We start from the raw sequence: 18,092 nt of genomic DNA on the forward strand, positions 1-18,092 counted from the left end.
TCGCCGCGGCGTCTCCACTGTTGTCGATCGATTGATTGTGATCCCTCATGATGAAGTAGATTATTGAATTTTTATAGTGATATACCCTACCTAGTCTGGCTGCTAGCAAGCTATAACGATGATTTATACGGAGCTTAACTTTTTCCTGCTTTTGCCTGTAATATATATGCTTAGATGCAGTCGAAAACACACTACTGTCCTGGAAGCCTCCCCTCTGCCGTACATACCAACCGCCTGAATTAGATATTTATATCGAATCGTATTTCTCATTATTGGCAATTCCGACGCTGAAAGATTATATACGGAACACAAGGCACGCTCACCACAAGCCTCAGCAGCCTAGGCCCGTCTGCCGAAGACCCGGAAGCGCTTGACGCCCCCGTCCGGCACGAGCGTCAGCTTCACATGGGAGAAGGCCTGGGCATCGACGCCGGGGGCCAGATCCGCGCCCTGGAAGACATGCTCGGTATCGGCCTGACAGCGCTGGTCGCCCTTGACGATCTCGACCCAGCCGGGATGATCATGGGCGGGGACGGCGACGGAGCCGGCCTCGCCAACCTCCCCTTGCACCAAGCCGTGCACCCGTACCGCGCGGGGGAAATTGCCGCGGAAGTCCTTGGTATCGACCACCACTTTCGACACGGAACCGGCCAGCCCCAACTGCACGATCGCCCAGTCGACATGGCCCGGGGCGCGCGACCGCGCCGTCTCCCAGCCATCGCCCATATCCTTCCCGCGGCCGGGCAGCAACAGATTCGAGCACGGGGTATAATGCTGATCCGAGGCCGCCAGCGCCAGCCCGCCGCACAGCGCCGACGACAGCTCCTCCTCCTCCTCCTCTTCTGCCTCTTCTGCGTGAGCCGCCGCCGCCGGGATCGCATGCCCGTACAGCCTCAACCGCCCGAACCCGCCGTCGGGGTACATGAGCAAGCGCACATGGGTGTAGGGGGTGGGGCGTTTGGGGTCGTAGCCCGGCACCAGCCAGGCGCGGCGCTGCGCGGGCCCGCAGGGCTGCGGCGGGAGGATGGTGGACCAGCCGGCGTAGTTGGGGTCGGCGAGGGTGGCGTCGTCGGCGTCGGAGCAGGTGGCCTGCACCTCGGCCCGCTCGCCGTAGTTGCCCACGAAGAAGCCCGTGTCGACCTCCACGCCCTGGATGGCGGCGCGCGCCGGCCCCAGCTTGATCACCACCCAGTCGTACGGCGCCGGGTTGTGGCGCCGCGTCTCCCACCCGTCGTACCAGGCGCCCGTGTGGATGAAGACCCCCGGCCGGTTGATCGGCGCCGTCGGCGTGAGCAGGTTCGACGCCGCGGCGAAGTATTCGTTGCTGCAGGCCAGGATGCGCGTGTTCAGCGCCGACGAGGCCAGGTTGGTCGTGTGCGCGAAGGTGCGGTCGATGTCCGCGCCGGGGATGTAGGGGTATTCCGTGGTGGTGGTGGTGGTGGTGGCCATCGTGGGTTCTCTTGGGTGGTGGATTTTATTTTTTTTTGGAGATGTATTGGAAGTAATTAGGGAGAGAGGAGAGGGATTGGTGTGGAGGAAGAAGAAGAAGAAGAAGAGGAGGAGAAGGAATTGGAGAGAGAGAAATTGAGGGAATGAATGACATTTTATAGAGACGACGTCAAGGAGAGGGGCACTGCCGATTCCCGATAACTACCTCGATAAGAAATGCTTCCCCGCCGCCGATTTTTCTCCCGCATTACTCGATCTTATCGCTTCATCGCCTGCCTGCCCTTTCCCCACTTTAATCTTCCTTCTCCAACAATTTCCTTCCTTGTTGTTTCCACCTTCATTGTCTACATTCAACTGCGTGATCTTGCTGGATGATAACAGGTGTGTTAATCTGAGCTTCCCTCATTCACCAGCTCACTTGCTAACAGAGGCAGCTATAGAATCCGACCTCAATCGACATACCACACCCAAGCTGTCAACAACGGACAGACACCCACCCACCGGGCCCACCCACCTCTTCACCCCTTAGGATCCGTTCGGAGGTCTCCGACGTTCGCATCTTTCCGAGGGGAACACACACCCTCACTTACAAATTGCAACTCTATTTCCATCCGAGAGAGAGGGGGGAGGGAGAGAGGGGAAGCCAACACTCACAGGAACACATTCCACAGCCACTACTACTAGTACTACTATTCTGCCTCGGGGAGAAATCAAAAACCTGTCAGGCAATGTACTTACTGTATGGAGGTCTGGTCCTGAAAGTTGCCGTGCCGTGACTGTTCTTCCCCCCTCACTCCCTCCCCGTCACGCCTCACCGCACAGCTACTGCTCCTGGTTCCCTCAAACCCCTCTTGTCCATGTCATTTACCCTCGGATAAACCCCCTTGGCCTCTAGTCAGAACGGACGGAGGCGGAGGCGGAAGATGCGTGGTATGTGGTAATTGACCCTCCCAAGATGGGGAGTCGCGCGCGCGCGCGTGTGTGCGTCTGTGTCAACACCACACGCCGCGACTTTGACACGGCCTTGACTTCCCTGGATTCTGGATTGTGGCAGGAACTACTAGGCCGAAGATGACATGTCGCGTGCCCGATGTAGGACACCAGAGAGGAGGGAGGACGAGCCGTTCACGATTCAATGGCTTTTGCGTGACGTGACTTGACCCTCGAATGAAGACATAGATACCTACAGTCGAAAAAGGAACAGGGAAATAAAGCAAAGGAAAAAGTTGCCGTGAGCGCCACTTCGACCCCATTTTTGGCATACTCCTTATTGTTTATTGTGCTTTTATTCTGTTGGTGGCTTGTCTGAGACACATGCTTGATCTGATCTCGATGAAGTACAGTACTGGATCTACATCGGGGTGGGGGAGGCGGGCTTCGCCTCTTTGGTTACAGTTACAGTGTAAGTGCAAGATGCTGTGTTCGACTCGGAGAGGCTATGTTACATTAGTGACGTCGCGGGGATTTTTCTTTTTCCTTTTTCTATTTTTTCTTGTCTTTTTGCCCCCACCATGAACTATGTGAAAGCTTCTCGAGGGAGGAGGGAGGGGAGGTCTACCCTGCCTTCCTTGAGTCGTGAGCTGGTCACGAGTGTACTCACCCTGTGATAGATGAGGCCATTGCAGTCACTCGGTGCATTGATAAGTCAAGAAGCATGAGCGACTTCCATTATATTTGGGGCAGAGGTGGGAACCGTTGGATTAACATTTATTCAACTCATACGAACAGAATGAGAGAGGAGAGACTCAAAAAAAAAAAAAAAAGAATAACACAACAAAATCAAGCCCAAAACCAGTCCAAAAACACATGGAAGGACTCTACGGTTCACTTTTAAACCACAAGGCGCAACTCTTCACTTGCCATTGATCTTGACACCAGTGCGTTGTTCGAATCCACATCTAAACCAACGCCAGTGATGCTATCTTTCCCCACTCCGACGATGTCATATGTGTTTGTTTTTCTCTTCTCGTTTTTCTTTGTTTTTTCCAATTCAGCTAGTGCTCTGGGTCGCCACCTCCTCCAGTCGTTTATACCGCCACTCGTATTGGGCGAGCTGCTTTCTTTCCGCGGGAGACAGAGACTTGCCCTTGTCTGCCATCTCCTTCTCCACCTGCTTCAGCATCTCCCAGCGCTTGAGGATCCGCGCCTGGGCATCCGAGATCGATGCTAGATTGGAGTCCTTGGATGCCATGCGGGCTTCGATGGTGGAGTGATAGGAGAGCTTGGCGTGGAAGAGAGCCATATCGGACTCGTCATACTTCAGCCCGCGTGCTTCGGGGAGCGCAGTCTGGTAGTAAAGGCCCTTGGGTGGCATGGCGGGCCGACTTGCTATCCAGAGACAGAGGTGGAGAGCGTCAGAGAAAGACCGTGAGAGGATGAGAGTATCACAGAAGATCAAGTGGTGAAGGGGGGCCCAAGGGCAGCAAGAAGCCAATGAAGTTCAATAGAGCTTTGTCAGATGAGGGGTTTCGCCGTGTCAAGTAGTGGAAGTCACTCGTGATGTTCCCCAGGTATATGAAGAAGAGAGGGAGAAGACACGGCCCCAAAGGGTTTGTGTGAGAGAAAGGTTTTGTTCTGCTGGACTTCCAGAAGACACAGGAGAAAGAGGAACGGCTGGAATGGGCTCGAGAGCGATTCTTCAATGGAGGTCAAGGAGTTTCCTTGGTCTTTATCTTAATCTGTTGCCTCCCAGACCCTAATATTCCTCAGTGTCTGTCTTTCCTGTGACAGGGACCACGGTGATACCAACGAGGACCATCAGATGCACCTGCTGCCAACAAGGACGAGGAAAAGAAAGTGAGGAGCCCAAAGACGACAGACAAGCCAGCACCACTTTTTATAATTTTGTTTCTATAAATTCCTCTTCCCTGGGATGAGCTGATGAGGTGTTCGAGAATCACTCGTGCCCAGTCCCAATCGTGTCGTTATCTCGTGATTGTTGCCCGAGGGGGCCAATCGCCGAAACGGATGACGGTCTCGTTCGTTGCCTGTTTGGGATGAGTTGTGAAACCGTCAAGATGACACCGGCACAGCCTATCGTCGGTCGGTCTAGGGGAGAGAATGGGGGAGGAGGTTATGGTGGTGGAGGAGGGGGCGAACGGGAGGCGTGGTTTCAATTACCCTGCTGCAGTGCCTTGGGCTTTTCATGATTGTGCCTGAAAGTGCAGCCTATCCTCCCGTTTCTTCCAAAACGACCCCATAACCTGGTCCGGATCGATGGCGGCGATGGGGAGGTGTGCTCATGCCCTCTCTTCTTTCCATCATATTGCTGGTGCGGATCTTGCATATGTAGTGGGCCGCCGAAAATTTCGCCTTCTTCATCATAGCCAGCGAAAAGCTCACCGAAGTTTGACCCCGTCTTTCCAACACGAGCATCATACCCCGAGGGAAGGAAAAGAAAGAAGGCCATGCGACCTGTTTGTTACACCGGTTGATCCCAGTTACCCGCCAAAAAAGAAACAGGGCGCCCAGATGAGAGAATGTCGCATGTTCTGTCCCTGAGAGGAATGTCGTTCATCTTTAGCCCAGGTGTCCCAGCGAGCGCCAGGAGGTGATGCCTACCTGGTCGGGACGTTGGGTGGGTATTTTCCGGGGTAAAATGGGGGGGTTCCAAGGTTACAGAAACAGATGTGTGTGTGTTGTGGCTTCACGGCTACTCCCAACGGACGAAGAGCAGGGAGAAACCCTGGTTTACTTCTTTTGGTCGTGGACAAGCAGCAGCAGCAGCCGCCTCCTTCTTTCGCCGCTGGTACTGGTATAAGGGGCGAGCTCTGGCTGCCCTCGATGACAGTTTGGCCTAATAATCCCCGATTCGTGGCTCTTTCCGAAGTGATCTGCATGTAGCCGCTGGATGCGTTGTTGTGCAACCTTTAGGGGCGAAGAGAAGACTCGAAGAGGATCAGAAAAGCATGACGGGCAGAGTGGGCAGGACCGAAGGTTGGGGAGGGTTGGTTCTATGATCTTTCCTGACGTTTTCGTTCTTAGGACGTTTCAAAGGGGGATCTCCGATGACAGACAGGACTTTGGATCTCTGGTTGCAAGCAGTTCTGTCAGTGTCCTTGGAGCAACGCCACTGTCATACTGACTAGGTCTCTGAGGTCTCTCGGAAAGGGGTTAATGAACCTTTTCTCCTTTCATGTTTCTGTTTTTTTGTCATTGTCTTTTCTTCATTTCTCACTTCCCTTTCCAGGCAATGCATGGTTCATGCCTCCATCCGTGGATACTGTATGTCTGTTGTGTGGGTGTATGGTTTGATCATGTGGTCCTCAGCCGGTCAACGGGCTCCTTGCAGATATGTAGTGATGCGATCTGCCTCCTTTGAAGGAAGTGTCTATCCTTCATTCCGGCAAGGGTGGGGGGGACGCAACGGTTGGAATCAGTCTGAGACAAGACTTTCCAACGGTCGAGGCGAGAGACAGGTAGATCCCTGGACCCCCTGTCTCTTTCGGGTGGTGTAGATCATGAGGCTAGGGCTGGGCTAAGGGGATGCGATCTGATCTGATCTGCTGATGTTGATGTCGATGTCAACGTCAACGTCGCCTAGTCGACGATCCGACCCGAGTGTTAATTTTCTCTTGCGTATTGCGTATTGCGTACTGATACACACACTGACTTACTTCCATAGGTACTGTACATAGGTACAGAACCAGGTGAGATCGTGACTGCCGTGTCACTGGACTGGTATGTTGTGAGCGTTGAGCTAGCAATGATCAAAGTGATGCTCGACTTGCTGGTGCAGGATTCGTCCCAACGGCTGTGTAAATCTCCTGTTTTCCTGTGGCAATGGTAACGGTTTCTGTCTTGGTTGGAGCGGTCTGCATGAGGGGTTGAGGTGAAGTAGGGACTGTGTGTTTCCGGGATCTCGTGGAGTTTCGAGAGAAGAAGGAAGTGGTGAGTTGGCCCCGGGGGCATTATCTTATTTCCTCTTTAGGAACGCTATAACAGCTACACTAAGGTCCCATCCAATGTCAAGGTTTCTAGTAAAGTACTGCACTATAAGGTACTGTACGGTATATAGATTGATAGTTGCCTTATTCTAGGTCCCGGTATAAACTGGACTACAGCTTCCCAAGCCCTTATCCAACGAAACTGGAAGAGCAAGAACCGAATCTGTAGGTACAGTACTGGGTTCATCATACAATTGCCCCTGTCACAGCTGCAACCATCACTGCCAAAGCAAGAACCCCCTCTGTCAGCAAGGACAGGATACAGTACTTAAGAACCGTAGCTGATCATGATAATTCGTCGATAAGCTATGGGACTAGCTAACCTATGACGTCTCAGTCATCCGAGGGGAGGAGGGCGACTGGAGCGGCAAGATGATAAACTACAGTATGGGTGGGTATACTTCAATCGACGTGGATCTTGGAAGTCAGTGGCCAGGTTACTATGTATAAACCTCCGCCGTCACACCACCGATCCAGAAATTGAACCATCACTTTCCCCATTGATGAGAGACTTGGGTGGGGAGGAAAGTGCCGCCACTTTGACTCGGATTATCGACATGCAAGCTCGACCCGAGACGATCGATGACAATGACGATGACATTTGGTTTTTGCTTCTGTCTCAGAGACGCAGATATTAAATGAATGCTCCATCTGAGAAAGATGAAGGTTTGAGACATAGGCTTCCATCGGAGGTTTTCGGTTTCAGTTCGCGGTTAGAAAAAGTAAAGAGATCGTGTACAAAGTTATGACGGTGGGTGGTACGATAGGCCCGAAGTTGGGGATAAGCAGATATGCCGCTGTTTCAGCCATTGCATTGGCAAACTCTGATTGCGAGAGAGGGTCGGGATTTTTGCTTACGGTACTTTGTCTGCAAGTTGTCTCGGATACTAGTATAAGTCGGGATAGATAGAGGAGGTATAGTAGACTGGGTGGGCCGAACGATTGGGCAAGAGAGGGAATCGCATAATCTTATACTTCTCCAATGAAGTGTGTCGATATTTCTGAGTAAACCGGCCACGTGATCCAAAGGCTTTCACCAGGCTTGTTTACACAGAGAAGTTACCGTAGCTAGAACCAACTACCAAGGAGTCAAGAAATTGTTCCACATAGCCCATCCCTGAGCTTCATCGGATCACTTACAGAATCTATGGCTACCCCAAACTCATCAAGGCTCACCCACTCGCCTATCAGACCAGTAGACTGCAATTCGACAAAAGTAATTCAGAAGTAGGTACAAACTCGGTACTGTACATCGAAAGCAGAAACAACAGGAAAGATTCTGATCCCTAGATCGTACAATCCACACGCTCTTCCATACACAACACAACGCTTGCGAAAACACCACCCAACTCGAACTTTTTCAATGTAAGGTAGTTGGCGAACGCCGGACCAAAAGCCTAGACGCCGTTCCATCACATCCACCCAGCCCATAGACTTTCATAATCATCATCATCTCTCATAACAATCTCAAGCACATACCAGAATGAAAACACACGCTGTACTGTACACTGTACACAAACACAACAACCACCACCCCTGCATCAGCAAAAAGAACTCCCCTTGAATCAAAGAATACTCTGTACACTTGGCCAGAACAAAAGTCAACCCGAACTCCAACTCCAGAGAACACCCCCAGTAGTCTTGCACCAGATGCATCATGCATTTCGTTCCTTCACTTCCAGAAGAAATCAAAGGTGATGGCTTTATCAGTCACGAACACATGGACATTGACAGCATGGAGTGTGCGTGACCTGTATCTCTTTGTTAACGTAATCCTGCACACGCATCAACAGTCTCGCTCTTCTGTCTAAGCGTCTCAAACTCACCTGTCCCTAAGAGGAAAAGTCATTGAAAGTACCTAGGGATAGAAGGCGAGCGTCTCTGACTCGGATCCCGCTGCACAGCCGTATGGTCAAAGTGCACGTGGCCGTTGGAGTCCACCCGAGCACGGGTTCCAGTGCTGTCACTGTTCATGGGGGCGTAGTTGTTGCTATCATTGCGGCTGGTAGTGTAGCCGTTGGTAGTGCCATTGACGCTGCGACGACCACCATCCCCACCTCTCTGCACAACACCCACAGAAACCAAGCGGGGCGGAGAGCCGGAGGAAGGCGACTGCAGAATCGAGCTGGGGAAAAACGCCACCTCCACGCGGCCGGCCTCGCTCGGAGAGCGGCGCACCGAGCGCGGCGCATACCGGTCCAGGAACAGCACCCACGGGTCGTGGGCGATGCGGTCGCCGGGCCGCGCCAGCCCCTGCAGCAGCAGCAGGCGGTACATCAGGCGCTCGAAGTCGATCCAGTCGAGGCCGTAGGGGCGGTGCGAGATGCCCTGCGCGTCGGTGTGAGTGTAGAGGATCCGGAGGAGGGCGTCGTAGGTGGTCTGGAGCTGTTCGGTGATGGTTGGGTGGGGTTTGGTCATTTTGGCTAGGAGTGGGAGGTGGGATGGTTAGTGAGGTTGGTCAGGTGTCTGAATGGAAGGGAGAGAGACTGAGGGTGAGTTTGATGGAGAGATTGTGTGTTTTAACAAAAAGAGAGTGTGTTTCGATAGAGAGAGTGTGTTTCGATAGAGAGAGTGTGTTTCGATAGAGAGATTGTGTTTCGATAGAGAGAGTGTGTTTCTATAGGCAGAGTGTGTTTCAGAGAGTGTACTTTTTTGATAGAGAGAACATTGAGAGACGGCTGAGGGAACAAGGAAGTGGATCTCAGTATGGATGGGTGCCTGGTGTGGGTGTGGGAGATGAACTAAGAGAGAGTAGGACAGGCTGTTCGCCTGGTCTCGATCTGATACTGCTTTGGAATTATCGTCTTCATGTTTGTGGGAGCCAGCTGCCCCTAAGCGAGGTGTCGGGGAAGTGAATTCATAGAGAACTCATAGTTTATTAGGTTGCATGCAGGCATGTAAACACACTGGCTTAAGTGGTTATCATGATTTGCTTTCCCCGCATTTGGCCATGCGGGCGCAAGTGATTGATTGATAAGAACTTCCCCCGCGCAGGTCGCACCGTCTTTCTCCCTCCTCCCTGTCTTTGCTCCTTTGTATCGATCTGCTTGACGCGACAGTCTCACTATGCATGTGGAGATAGAAGAACCCCCCAAGATAGTGCTAACTGGCACGGCGCGAGAAGTAAGTTGCTTACCTCCAGTGCAGGACCTCGGTAACAATCATCGCATCTGACTGTCGCAGATCGGCCTGCAACATGGCAAGCAGCTCCTTTCCCAGATCAGAAACCAACTCGCCGTCTACGAAGCCATGTTCCAACATACCTCGAAGATGTCGTGGGATGCCGTGCTCGACCTGGCCGAGGAATTTCGCGCCACCATCGCGCGGTCCACCCCCGACCTCCTGGCCGAGATGCAGGGCATCGCCGACGGGGCGGGCGTCACACTTCTGGAGATCGTCGCCCTGAACTGCCGCAGCGAGATCTCCTTCGGCAAGTTCGCCGATGGCTGCACGAGTCTCGCGCTGCACCGACGGGGACGGGGTCGCATTCTCGCCCAGAATTGGGATTTCACCACTCGCGTACAGGGCAATCTCGCACTGGTCGAGATCATCCAACCGGATAAACCAGTCATCTACATGGTTACGGAGGTGAGAATCCGTACGGTTTGAGCGTGACGATAATGCAGATGCTGACAATGAGCAGGCCGGCATCGTCGGCAAGATCGGCTTCAATAGCGCCGGCGTGGGCGTCTGCCTCAACGCCATCCGCGCCCATCCCTGTCTCAGCTCCAAACTGCCGATCCATATCGCCCTGCGTCTGTGTCTGGAGAGCGTCTCCGTCGACGCGGCGGTTCAGAAACTGTCCTCCCTGGGCGGCGTCGCCTCCAGCCAGCACATTCTCATCGCAGACCCTACTGTCGCCCGCGGGCTGGAGCTCTCCCCTCTCGGGGACGAGCATCTAGCCGAGGACGAGTACGGCATGGTCACCCACACGAACCACTTTCTAGCTAACCGGCGGGTTATCGAGCCGCCGTGGCTGTCCGGGTCGCCAGTCCGGTTGGCGCGGGTGCGTGAGCTGGCGAGAGAGATCGTCGACAGCAAAGTCCTCGATGGGGATGGCGCTGAGCTTGCGGGTACGGTGCTTCGCGGTCAGATCTTCTCCGATACCTGCGACGGCCCGCAGTCGATCTGCTGGCAGGAGGATCCCGCACAGCCAAAGATTGTCCGGACGGCGACGTTGTTCAATATCGTGATGCGGTTGGAGGACGGCAATCTGGGAGCAGAGGTTGTGTTTGGCAAGCCTGGGTCGGGGATGGAGAGTGCGGTGATCAAGTTGCCCTGGCGGTGACGGGAGAGACCGGCACTGGTATATCGCGAACAATAGAGAATAGCTTCAGAATCCTTTGTGTTGGTACTAGGCAGGACTGATGGTGGAGGATTTCGGTTAGTTGAATGTCTCGACTGCTCCCCCAATAAAGACTCGATAACCGTGCTCTTTGATGTAGTTGCCAGATGATACTATGCAATTGACGATGAATGTTGTTCTTTCCCGGTTGACTCGCAACTATATAAAGACACGAATCCCACCAGCAGATCGAATGCTCCTCATTCCCAAACCGTCATACATCGCCACTGACCGCTCCTGTCTACCAACAGACGCATTCAGATTAAGTTTTACCCAAACTGACAATGTCCGAAGAACAGGCTCACGTTCAGTTCGAGGCAGAGAAGGAGGGCATGCGCCCCTGGGCGCCACACCCTCACGCTCTTCCACCTCGTGCATCGACCCCACACCCCGCAGCTCGCCCTGCAACTGTCGCGAAGTCGACCAGTGCCGCTTCCAAGAGAGCGGCTACCACTGTCACTGATGGCAAGGGGGCGCCGAATCCTAATCCTGCTCCTGCTCCTGCTCCTGCTGCAACCGCCACCGATGATGAAGCAACCCCCGTTCAAGCCGTGCCTCTCGAGGCCACCTGGGCGGAACACTTTGCCAAACATGCCGAGACGCGGCCCCGTCGAGTCCGATCCAAAAGCATCGTTCGCTGCCAGGCCTCCACCCACCATCCGGGTAGTTATCACTATGGAGACTATGCCCTTCAGGCTGACGGAGCGGCTCTCGAGGCCCGCCGTGCTGTTCGCGCAGCTCGTAGCGAGGGCACGTGCTCCCCCGGTTCGCGTCTAGGGTCGGATTACTTCACCGCGCCCGAGGATGCTAGTGAGGACTCGGAATAGCTGCGGTGGATGCCTCCGGATGATAATCAACGGGGGTTGTTTGACAGTGGTGGTGGTGGTAGCACTGTAGTGGTAGCACTGTAGTGGTAGCACTGTCGTACTATACAGTACTTGCTGTTCAGGTAAGGTACAGTACGGTAAGATAAGGATTCTTCCTTATCTCAATAGCTTCCACCAAATCTCTCAATCAGACAAAGCAATTTCCGACTGTCCAAGAATCTAATATATTTACACATATGCTTTTCATGATGCTGGACTGATTGAATTTCTTGCTTTTTACTGAACCCCTACCAGAGATTAACACAGGAGCTGATGAGGAATTGCATCCTGATAATTTGAAGATATAGACAGATGCTGAGCCGGAGTCTTTCGGAGATAATGAAAACTCGGGGTTATGATTTACTTACTGGAACTGAACTTGTATGGAAGGAAGTAGCTTGGTATAACTGAACTCATAACTCATAACTCCAATCTTCCCCGCAGCAATTCATCATTTCGCTCCCCACATTCGTCATGCTCGCTTCGGCCTCTCTGACATATAACCCTCTGCCCATTGGCCACTTCCAACAATCCAGTTGATCATCGATACTCTATATTCTATATTCTATACTTCCATCGGAGTCTCATCTCTTTGAGCCATCCTGTAACAAGTACTACAACGCCCTCATGGCCTCCGCCACAGGCATCCCCCAGCTGCATCCCGACAGCATCGATTCCCGCGAGGATTCTCCGCTGCTGTCCACTCCCGGCAATGGGCCTCAGTCCGACGACGACAATGCTTCTCTGTATCCCAACCTCTACAGAGGTGCGTATCCCAGCACTCAATATATCGCACGAATAACCACTGACTGAACCTCATCCGACCTTCCAGGCACTGCCCTCGCTGCCCAAGTAGGCATCCTGCTGGTAAGGACCCACCACATCCGCCCACTCATCCATCGAACTACTCCAAGAATCTAACCAAATGCCATTAACCAGATCACCATCCTCGTCTGGACCGGCATCCTCTCGCATCCGCTCATCTTCTTCTCCCCGCACCCCGTCAGTCCCCCCCCCCCCTCCCTTCCCTCTCATCCAACCGGTCCATCTAACCTCCTCCCCCCTGTCCAGCTCCTCAACTCCGCCGCCCTCCTCCTCCAAATCCAAGCCGCCCTCATCCTCCAACCGACCGCCACCGCCGCCCAGAAACGCCGCGGCACCGTGGTCCACTACACCATCCAAGCCCTGAGCGTGCTGGGCTTCCTGGCCGCCTTCCTCATCATCGAGATCAACAAGGGCGACCACGCCCGGCTCACCTCCCCGCACGGCGTGTTGGGGCTGATCACCTACATCGTGATCATCCTGCAGGCGGCCGGCGGCGTGGTGCAGTACTTCCTGCCCCGACAGGTCCTGGGCAGTGTCGACCGCGGCAAGACGCTGTACAAGTACCACCGCCAGTCCGGGTATCTGCTGCTGGTGCTGGAGTTGGCGACGGTGGCTGCGGCGACGCAGACCACGTACAACGTCAATGTGTTGGATATTCCGCTGTGGGGGGTGCTGATCGGGGCGGTTTTGGTGATGGTTGGCGTGGGGCCGAGGATTCGGAAGCATAAATTGGGGTTGTAGAGGTGGAAGTTGGGGAGGGTAAATGGGGACTATAGAGGAGAGGGGGGAAAGAGGTGTGGTATAGTTGGTTTGGTGTGTGGAAGTGGAACGATGGGATGAACTTGGATATGATATGATATGACTTTGGCACAGATTGTTTCTCCGCATAGCATGTACGTATATACATCATGATCGGGTTGTCTAGCGATGTTTCTTATCTCTATTGGTTTATTTAGTATGCTTTCCAGAGCCTTTCTAGTCGATATTATATCATCTTATGGTATCAAGACTTTGATATGAATAAGTTCTGGAGCTGAGGCAGCCGATATAGTGTAAATACCCGATCGGGAAAGGTGGCATGTCTGCCAGCTCCGCTCACCTTCAATCTCCAGCTCTCTTCCGCTCTTCCTCCTCTGCTGCCTCTTCAACCTCAATCCAATCCACACAGCACAGCCCCTCCGCAATGCCTCCGCCAAACCCCCCCTATATCTGCCTAGGCTGCAGATCCCTCACGCGCCGCACCTTCTCCTCCTCCGCCCGCCGCCGCTCCCAGCTTGTCCGACCGCCGACCGCGCCCAAGCCCACCCCCGACGTGAAGCACATCCGCAAAAACCCCGAGCTATACGCCCAGAACTGTCGCGACCGCAACTACCCCGCTCACGCGCAACACCCCTCCACCATCCAGCAGCTGTACGACGAGATCGGCGAGATCGACGTCAACCTCCGGAACCCACGGTCCCAGATCAAGAAACTCGAGAAAGCCATCGCGGAGCTCGCCGCCGCCCAAGCAAAGCACCCGGACGATGCCACCCCCACCGCCGAGCCCAGCATCTCCCAATTGCGCGCCGAAGCGACCCGCCTGAGAAGCGAGTCCCAGGCCCAGCTCACGCGGCAACAGACCTGCGATGAAGAGATGCAGCGGCTGGCGCTCTCCCTACCGAACCTGTCCTCGGCCGACACGCCCGTCGGCGACGCCCCGACGCTCATCTCCTACCTCAACTTCGACCCGGCCTCCCCGCTGCCCGACTGGGCCTCCAAGCCCGACCCGACGCGGTCGCACGTCCACATCGGCACCACGCTGGGCCTCCTCGACTTCACCAGCTCGGCCACCACCACGGGCTGGGGCTGGTACTTCCTCACCAACGAGGGCGCGCTCCTGGAGCAGGCGCTCATCCAGTACGCGCTGACCGTGGCGCGCCGCCACGGCTGGAAGCCCGTCGCCCCGCCCTCGATCGTCTACTCGCACATCGCCGACGCCTGCGGCTTCCAGCCGCGCGACCAGCACAACGAGCAGCAGATCTTCACCCTCGAGCAGGCCGACAAGGACGGCGCGAGACCGCAGCGCGCCCTCGCCGGCACCGCCGAGATCCCGCTGGCCGCCATGCACGCCGGCCGCACCTTCGACTCCGCCGACCTGCCGCTCAAGCTGGTCGGCCCCAGCCGCTGCTACCGCGCCGAGGCCGGCTCCCGCGGCGTCGACACCAAGGGCCTGTACCGCGTCCACGAATTCACCAAGGTCGAGATGTTCGCGTGGGCCGACTCGCTCGGATCCGCGACCTCGTCCGACGACCTCTTCGCCGAGCTGCTGACCATCCAGACCGAAATCCTGCAGGCCCTGGGCCTGCCCGCCCGCGTCCTGGAGATGCCCACCTTCGATCTGGGCGCCAGCGCCAGCCGCAAGCGCGACATCGAGGTCCTGTTCCCCTCGCGGCTGCGCAGTGTCCCGGCCACCGCGCCGACCGCGAATGCGGTCGCCGACGCAGCCGCGCAGCTCGAATCCGCCTGGGGCGAGGTCACCTCCGCCTCCATCTGCACGGACTACCAGAGCCGCCGCCTCGCGACCCGCGTGCGCGACGGCAAGGCCCAGAAACCCAAGGGCCCCACGCGCTTCGCGCACACCGTCAACGGCACGGCCATGGCGGTCCCGCGCGTGCTGGCCGCCATCCTGGAGCACGGCTGGGACCCCGCGCGGGAGGTGGTGGTCGTGCCGGCGGTGCTGCGCGGGTGGATGGGCGGAATTGAGGTCATCGGGAAGCAGAAGTGATGTCGAGGTGATGTTTGGGTAGATGGTATACCTACAGCTCTGAGAGCTGTGCGGTGAGAACTGGAATGTATGATTATGTTACGTGTATTGTGAGGATCCCTCTCTCTTTCTCTCCTCTTCCATGGCTACACAGGAAGGAGTCTATGCTCTGCTCTATACAAGGGGGTTGTGATTATATTACAATGTACGATAAATGACGCTTAGACGAGTGCGTACGTCAAAAGCCCGAAGAAACAAGGAGAAAAGAGACACCCTATCTGTAATTCATAACTTCATAAGACATTCACTAGGACTAGGACTAGGACGGACTAATTGGGATTTTGGCGAGTGGATAGCATCATCATTCATCACTGAAGAAAAAAACTCGAACAAGATAAACAAGAAAATCAAAGGTTCAAGAGGAAGGGAAAAAAACCAAGAAAAAAAAACAGTAGACGTAAACCTCATATCCGTGTATATCGTTAACCCATCAACCATCAACCATCAACCGTAAAAAACTATATTCATGAACCGGGTATCGAAAGGAATCAAAATCAATGAGAAAAATCGTAAGTGGGAGAGGAGAAGCTGCTCAAGTAGATGAAAAAGGAGGTCGTGTCGCGTGTCGAGTTGTTGCACTGGGTGATTGATTGGTGGATCATGTCACTCCCATGGAATATCCTCATCTTCGACCTTGGTGCAGGTCAAGTAGGGTAGTCCGCCGCCTTCACTGCTATGGCCGGTACTGCTGCTGCTGCTGCTGCTGTCTTTCAGGTCCAGTTCCAGAAAGTTCCGCATCAGGGGCTTGACGATCTCGCGGGCCAGCCGTTTGATTTCGTCCATCTTGCGCTCGAACCGTTTCATCACGTCGCGGTTGTACAGCGCCTCGGCGGAGGGGGTGGGATGGACTTTGAGGAAGCGTTTGAGGTCGTCGTGCGGGAGGTAGGCTTGGGTGGAGGGCGAGCCGATGAGGCGGTAGACGCGCGCGGAGGAGTACGGCGGGACGGTGGATGCGGATGACGAGGGGAGGTTGGCGGTGGATCGGTGGTGGTTACCATGGCCGTGACTGTGGCTGTGACCGTGGTGATGGCTGCTCGGGTTCGTTGAGGTGTTTTTGAGGATGGGCGGCGGGGGCGGAGTGGTGCTGTCGACGAACCACTGTCGGAATAAAGACACGGCCAGCCAGTCGAGGTAGGCGTTGGTAGGGCTGACGCGCTCACCGCGCGAGGTGGTCAGGGTGAGTCGGAGCAGCTTGGAGTCAACGCGCGCCTTCAGGTCTTCAAGGTCTTCGACCTTGTCCTCGATGATGTCCAGGACCGCATTCGGGAGCGGCGAGTAGCTGCCATTGCGCAGGTGCGGCACAGCAGCCGGCCACTGTCCGACGACGTGGATCAGTGCCTCGGAGAAGATGACGCGACTCCGCGCCATGTAGCCCAGCTTGAGGTAGCTGGGAGGGTACTTGGCGATCTGCTTGAAGAGCCGCGATCCGAAGCCCAGCAGATGATGGTCCACCCGTGGTCCGGTGACCGGGAGCGCATCGTACATGTCCGCCAGGGAGAGCAGCGCGCGGCACTCGGAGTAGGCGGTCGCGATGTTGACGCTGTTGATCGTCGGCGGGTAGTTGTAGAACATCCGGAACAGGTTGTCGTAGTCACGGATGATGGGATCCACGGGCGGGTTGGAAGAGCTGTTCCGGTGCGGTAGAATCACGGCCGACTGCATCCCGGCCAGGTTGGCCATCGATCGGACGAATCCTGTCTGCGTGTTGGATGGTTTCGTCACCGACGGAGGATATTGCCCGGGCTCGCAGCCAAAGGCGCTGGAGTAGCTCGGCGGCTTGAAAGCAGATTAGAAGAGGTCAGCTGCAAGGTGAAAATGCGGCATACACACCTTTTGTACGAGGATCGGCTCCTCATCCTCAGCCTTGTTTTCCCAGTCGAGCTCATATTTCCAGCGCCGTTTCTCCGGAGACCAGGACGACCCCCCGCTCTCCGATTGCGCCAGGGTTGAGCCGTTGGACAGCGAAGAGGTGTCCTCGCTGATTCTGGACAGGACCCCCGGGTCTGGATTGGATGGCCGAGGGGGGGCTTGCGGTGACCAGCCATCCCGAGTGCTTGCTTCGAAGAACCCAGAGCACTGCGTCAGTATCAGCCGGTGAAGAAGGTAACGTTGCTCCTGTGCCCCCGCGCGGATCACGATCTCCACATCGCCGGTATGAGTGAAGATAGGGAATTCGTTCTGGGGTTGATGGGTCAGACCGCCGTGGTGAGACCGACTCGAGCGATGTCGCCGGCTGGAATGCGAATGGCGGGACGTGGAGGAGAGGGTGCTTTGCGCCGGTAAGGAGCGATCGAGAACTTGAGCCTGAGAGACCATGTCGATGGTGGTAACCGTGGAGGTGGCTTTGGAGGGCCTGGTAAACATCGTCTGAGCGAGCCGCGCAGTGACCGAACAGATCCCAACTCTCAAGCGGCGGCTGTATCATTCAAGGGCCGACAACACGCGCACCCACTAGGGAGGCTTTCCGGGGATCGAGAGGAATGCTGAGCGACGCGCGACAATCACCGACTTGACCGGCCAAAAGGGATGTGGCTGCGAAGGTCTGCGAGTGGCGGGCGGGTTCTCCGTTGTTGATCCCCCGCGATCGCGATAACCACACGGACCACCTCGGGGATATAATTTCTAGGAGATAAAGGCTGAGTGGATGGTGCGATGGAGATGACGAAAAGCAACGAACTATTGAAAAGAAAGTGATTCACTCTGACCGACACTCAAAGCCAGTCCACTTCATGCGACAGGGGCAGGCAGCCAAAGCGCGCACGGTGTAGCCGCTGCTGCAGGTGAGGGTGCAATGAATACAGGTAGATCTGAACCGGCAAAGAACAAAGGATTGGCCTGACGGGGACAGGTACATTGCA

At 55.4% G+C, this 18,092-nt stretch overlaps 7 protein-coding genes across 7 annotated transcripts; 3 read left to right on the forward strand and 4 right to left on the reverse strand.

Moving 5' to 3' along the window:
- Window positions 1-153: 153 nt before the first annotated feature.
- BO86DRAFT_386253 (allantoicase) lies at window positions 154-1,546 on the reverse strand. Its single transcript, XM_025671290.1, has one exon. It carries the CDS (start codon window positions 1,447-1,449, stop codon window positions 340-342), a length of 1,110 nt encoding a protein of 369 aa, XP_025531180.1. The 5' UTR covers window positions 1,450-1,546; the 3' UTR covers window positions 154-339.
- A 1,815-nt stretch (window positions 1,547-3,361) lies between these two features.
- Window positions 3,362-4,162, reverse strand: BO86DRAFT_187803 (uncharacterized protein). Its single transcript, XM_025666646.1, has one exon. It carries the CDS (start codon window positions 3,761-3,763, stop codon window positions 3,440-3,442), a length of 324 nt encoding a protein of 107 aa, XP_025531181.1. The 5' UTR covers window positions 3,764-4,162; the 3' UTR covers window positions 3,362-3,439.
- Window positions 4,163-8,240: 4,078 nt separating this feature from the next.
- Window positions 8,241-8,813, reverse strand: BO86DRAFT_396296 (uncharacterized protein; the record flags this gene model as incomplete). Its single annotated transcript, XM_025673392.1, has 1 exon — window positions 8,241-8,813. The coding sequence occupies one exon, from the start codon at window positions 8,811-8,813 to the stop codon at window positions 8,241-8,243; it is 573 nt and encodes a 190-aa protein (XP_025531182.1).
- Window positions 8,814-9,434: 621 nt separating this feature from the next.
- BO86DRAFT_331633 (putative acyl-CoA:6-aminopenicillanic-acid-acyltransferase) lies at window positions 9,435-10,834 on the forward strand. The gene is made up of 3 exons (XM_025668752.1): window positions 9,435-9,518; window positions 9,579-9,983; window positions 10,039-10,834. The coding sequence occupies exons 1-3, from the start codon at window positions 9,462-9,464 to the stop codon at window positions 10,681-10,683; spliced, it is 1,107 nt and encodes a 368-aa protein (XP_025531183.1). The 5' UTR covers window positions 9,435-9,461; the 3' UTR covers window positions 10,684-10,834.
- A 190-nt stretch (window positions 10,835-11,024) lies between these two features.
- Window positions 11,025-11,593, forward strand: BO86DRAFT_453747 (uncharacterized protein; the record flags this gene model as incomplete). Its single annotated transcript, XM_025677013.1, has 1 exon — window positions 11,025-11,593. One exon carries the CDS (start codon window positions 11,025-11,027, stop codon window positions 11,565-11,567), a length of 543 nt encoding a protein of 180 aa, XP_025531184.1. The 3' UTR covers window positions 11,568-11,593.
- Window positions 11,594-12,053: 460 nt separating this feature from the next.
- Window positions 12,054-15,406, forward strand: BO86DRAFT_445786 (putative serine--tRNA ligase DIA4). Its single transcript, XM_025676469.1, has 5 exons — window positions 12,054-12,372; window positions 12,439-12,473; window positions 12,546-12,608; window positions 12,678-13,165; window positions 13,656-15,406. Exons 1-5 carry the CDS (start codon window positions 12,234-12,236, stop codon window positions 15,193-15,195), a joined length of 2,265 nt encoding a protein of 754 aa, XP_025531185.1. The 5' UTR covers window positions 12,054-12,233; the 3' UTR covers window positions 15,196-15,406.
- Window positions 15,407-15,762: 356 nt separating this feature from the next.
- On the reverse strand, window positions 15,763-17,771 carry BO86DRAFT_187947 (uncharacterized protein). The gene is made up of 2 exons (XM_025666647.1): window positions 17,065-17,771; window positions 15,763-17,010 (listed from the first exon to the last, which is right to left on the reverse strand). The coding sequence occupies exons 1-2, from the start codon at window positions 17,596-17,598 to the stop codon at window positions 15,838-15,840; spliced, it is 1,707 nt and encodes a 568-aa protein (XP_025531186.1). The 5' UTR covers window positions 17,599-17,771; the 3' UTR covers window positions 15,763-15,837.
- Between the last annotated feature and the right edge of the window lie 321 nt (window positions 17,772-18,092).

Source organism: Aspergillus japonicus, assembly GCF_003184785.1.
Source record: "Aspergillus japonicus CBS 114.51 unplaced genomic scaffold BO86scaffold_6, whole genome shotgun sequence".
Taxonomy (NCBI): domain Eukaryota; kingdom Fungi; phylum Ascomycota; class Eurotiomycetes; order Eurotiales; family Aspergillaceae; genus Aspergillus; species Aspergillus japonicus.

Bases quoted from the DNA above. Each gene is read 5' to 3' on its own strand.
- BO86DRAFT_331633 (XM_025668752.1), top strand. From the start codon at position 9,462: ATGCATGTGGAGATAGAAGAACCCCCCAAGATAGTGCTAACTGGCACG. The intron at 9,519-9,578 runs GTAAGTTGCTTA...TGACTGTCGCAG, and splicing joins TAACTGGCACGGCGCGAGAA to ATCGGCCTGCAACATGGCAA. The intron at 9,984-10,038 runs GTGAGAATCCGT...GACAATGAGCAG, and splicing joins TCATCTACATGGTTACGGAG to GCCGGCATCGTCGGCAAGAT.
- BO86DRAFT_445786 (XM_025676469.1), top strand. From the start codon at position 12,234: ATGGCCTCCGCCACAGGCATCCCCCAGCTGCATCCCGACAGCATCGAT. The intron at 12,474-12,545 runs GTAAGGACCCAC...GCCATTAACCAG, and splicing joins CCCAAGTAGGCATCCTGCTG to ATCACCATCCTCGTCTGGAC. The intron at 13,166-13,655 runs GTTGTAGAGGTG...CCTAGGCTGCAG, and splicing joins ATTCGGAAGCATAAATTGGG to ATCCCTCACGCGCCGCACCT.
- BO86DRAFT_187947 (XM_025666647.1), bottom strand. From the start codon at position 17,598: ATGTTTACCAGGCCCTCCAAAGCCACCTCCACGGTTACCACCATCGAC. The intron at 17,011-17,064 runs GTGTGTATGCCG...TCTGCTTTCAAG, and splicing joins AGCCGATCCTCGTACAAAAG to CCGCCGAGCTACTCCAGCGC.
- BO86DRAFT_187803 (XM_025666646.1), bottom strand. From the start codon at position 3,763: ATGCCACCCAAGGGCCTTTACTACCAGACTGCGCTCCCCGAAGCACGC.
- BO86DRAFT_386253 (XM_025671290.1), bottom strand. From the start codon at position 1,449: ATGGCCACCACCACCACCACCACCACGGAATACCCCTACATCCCCGGC.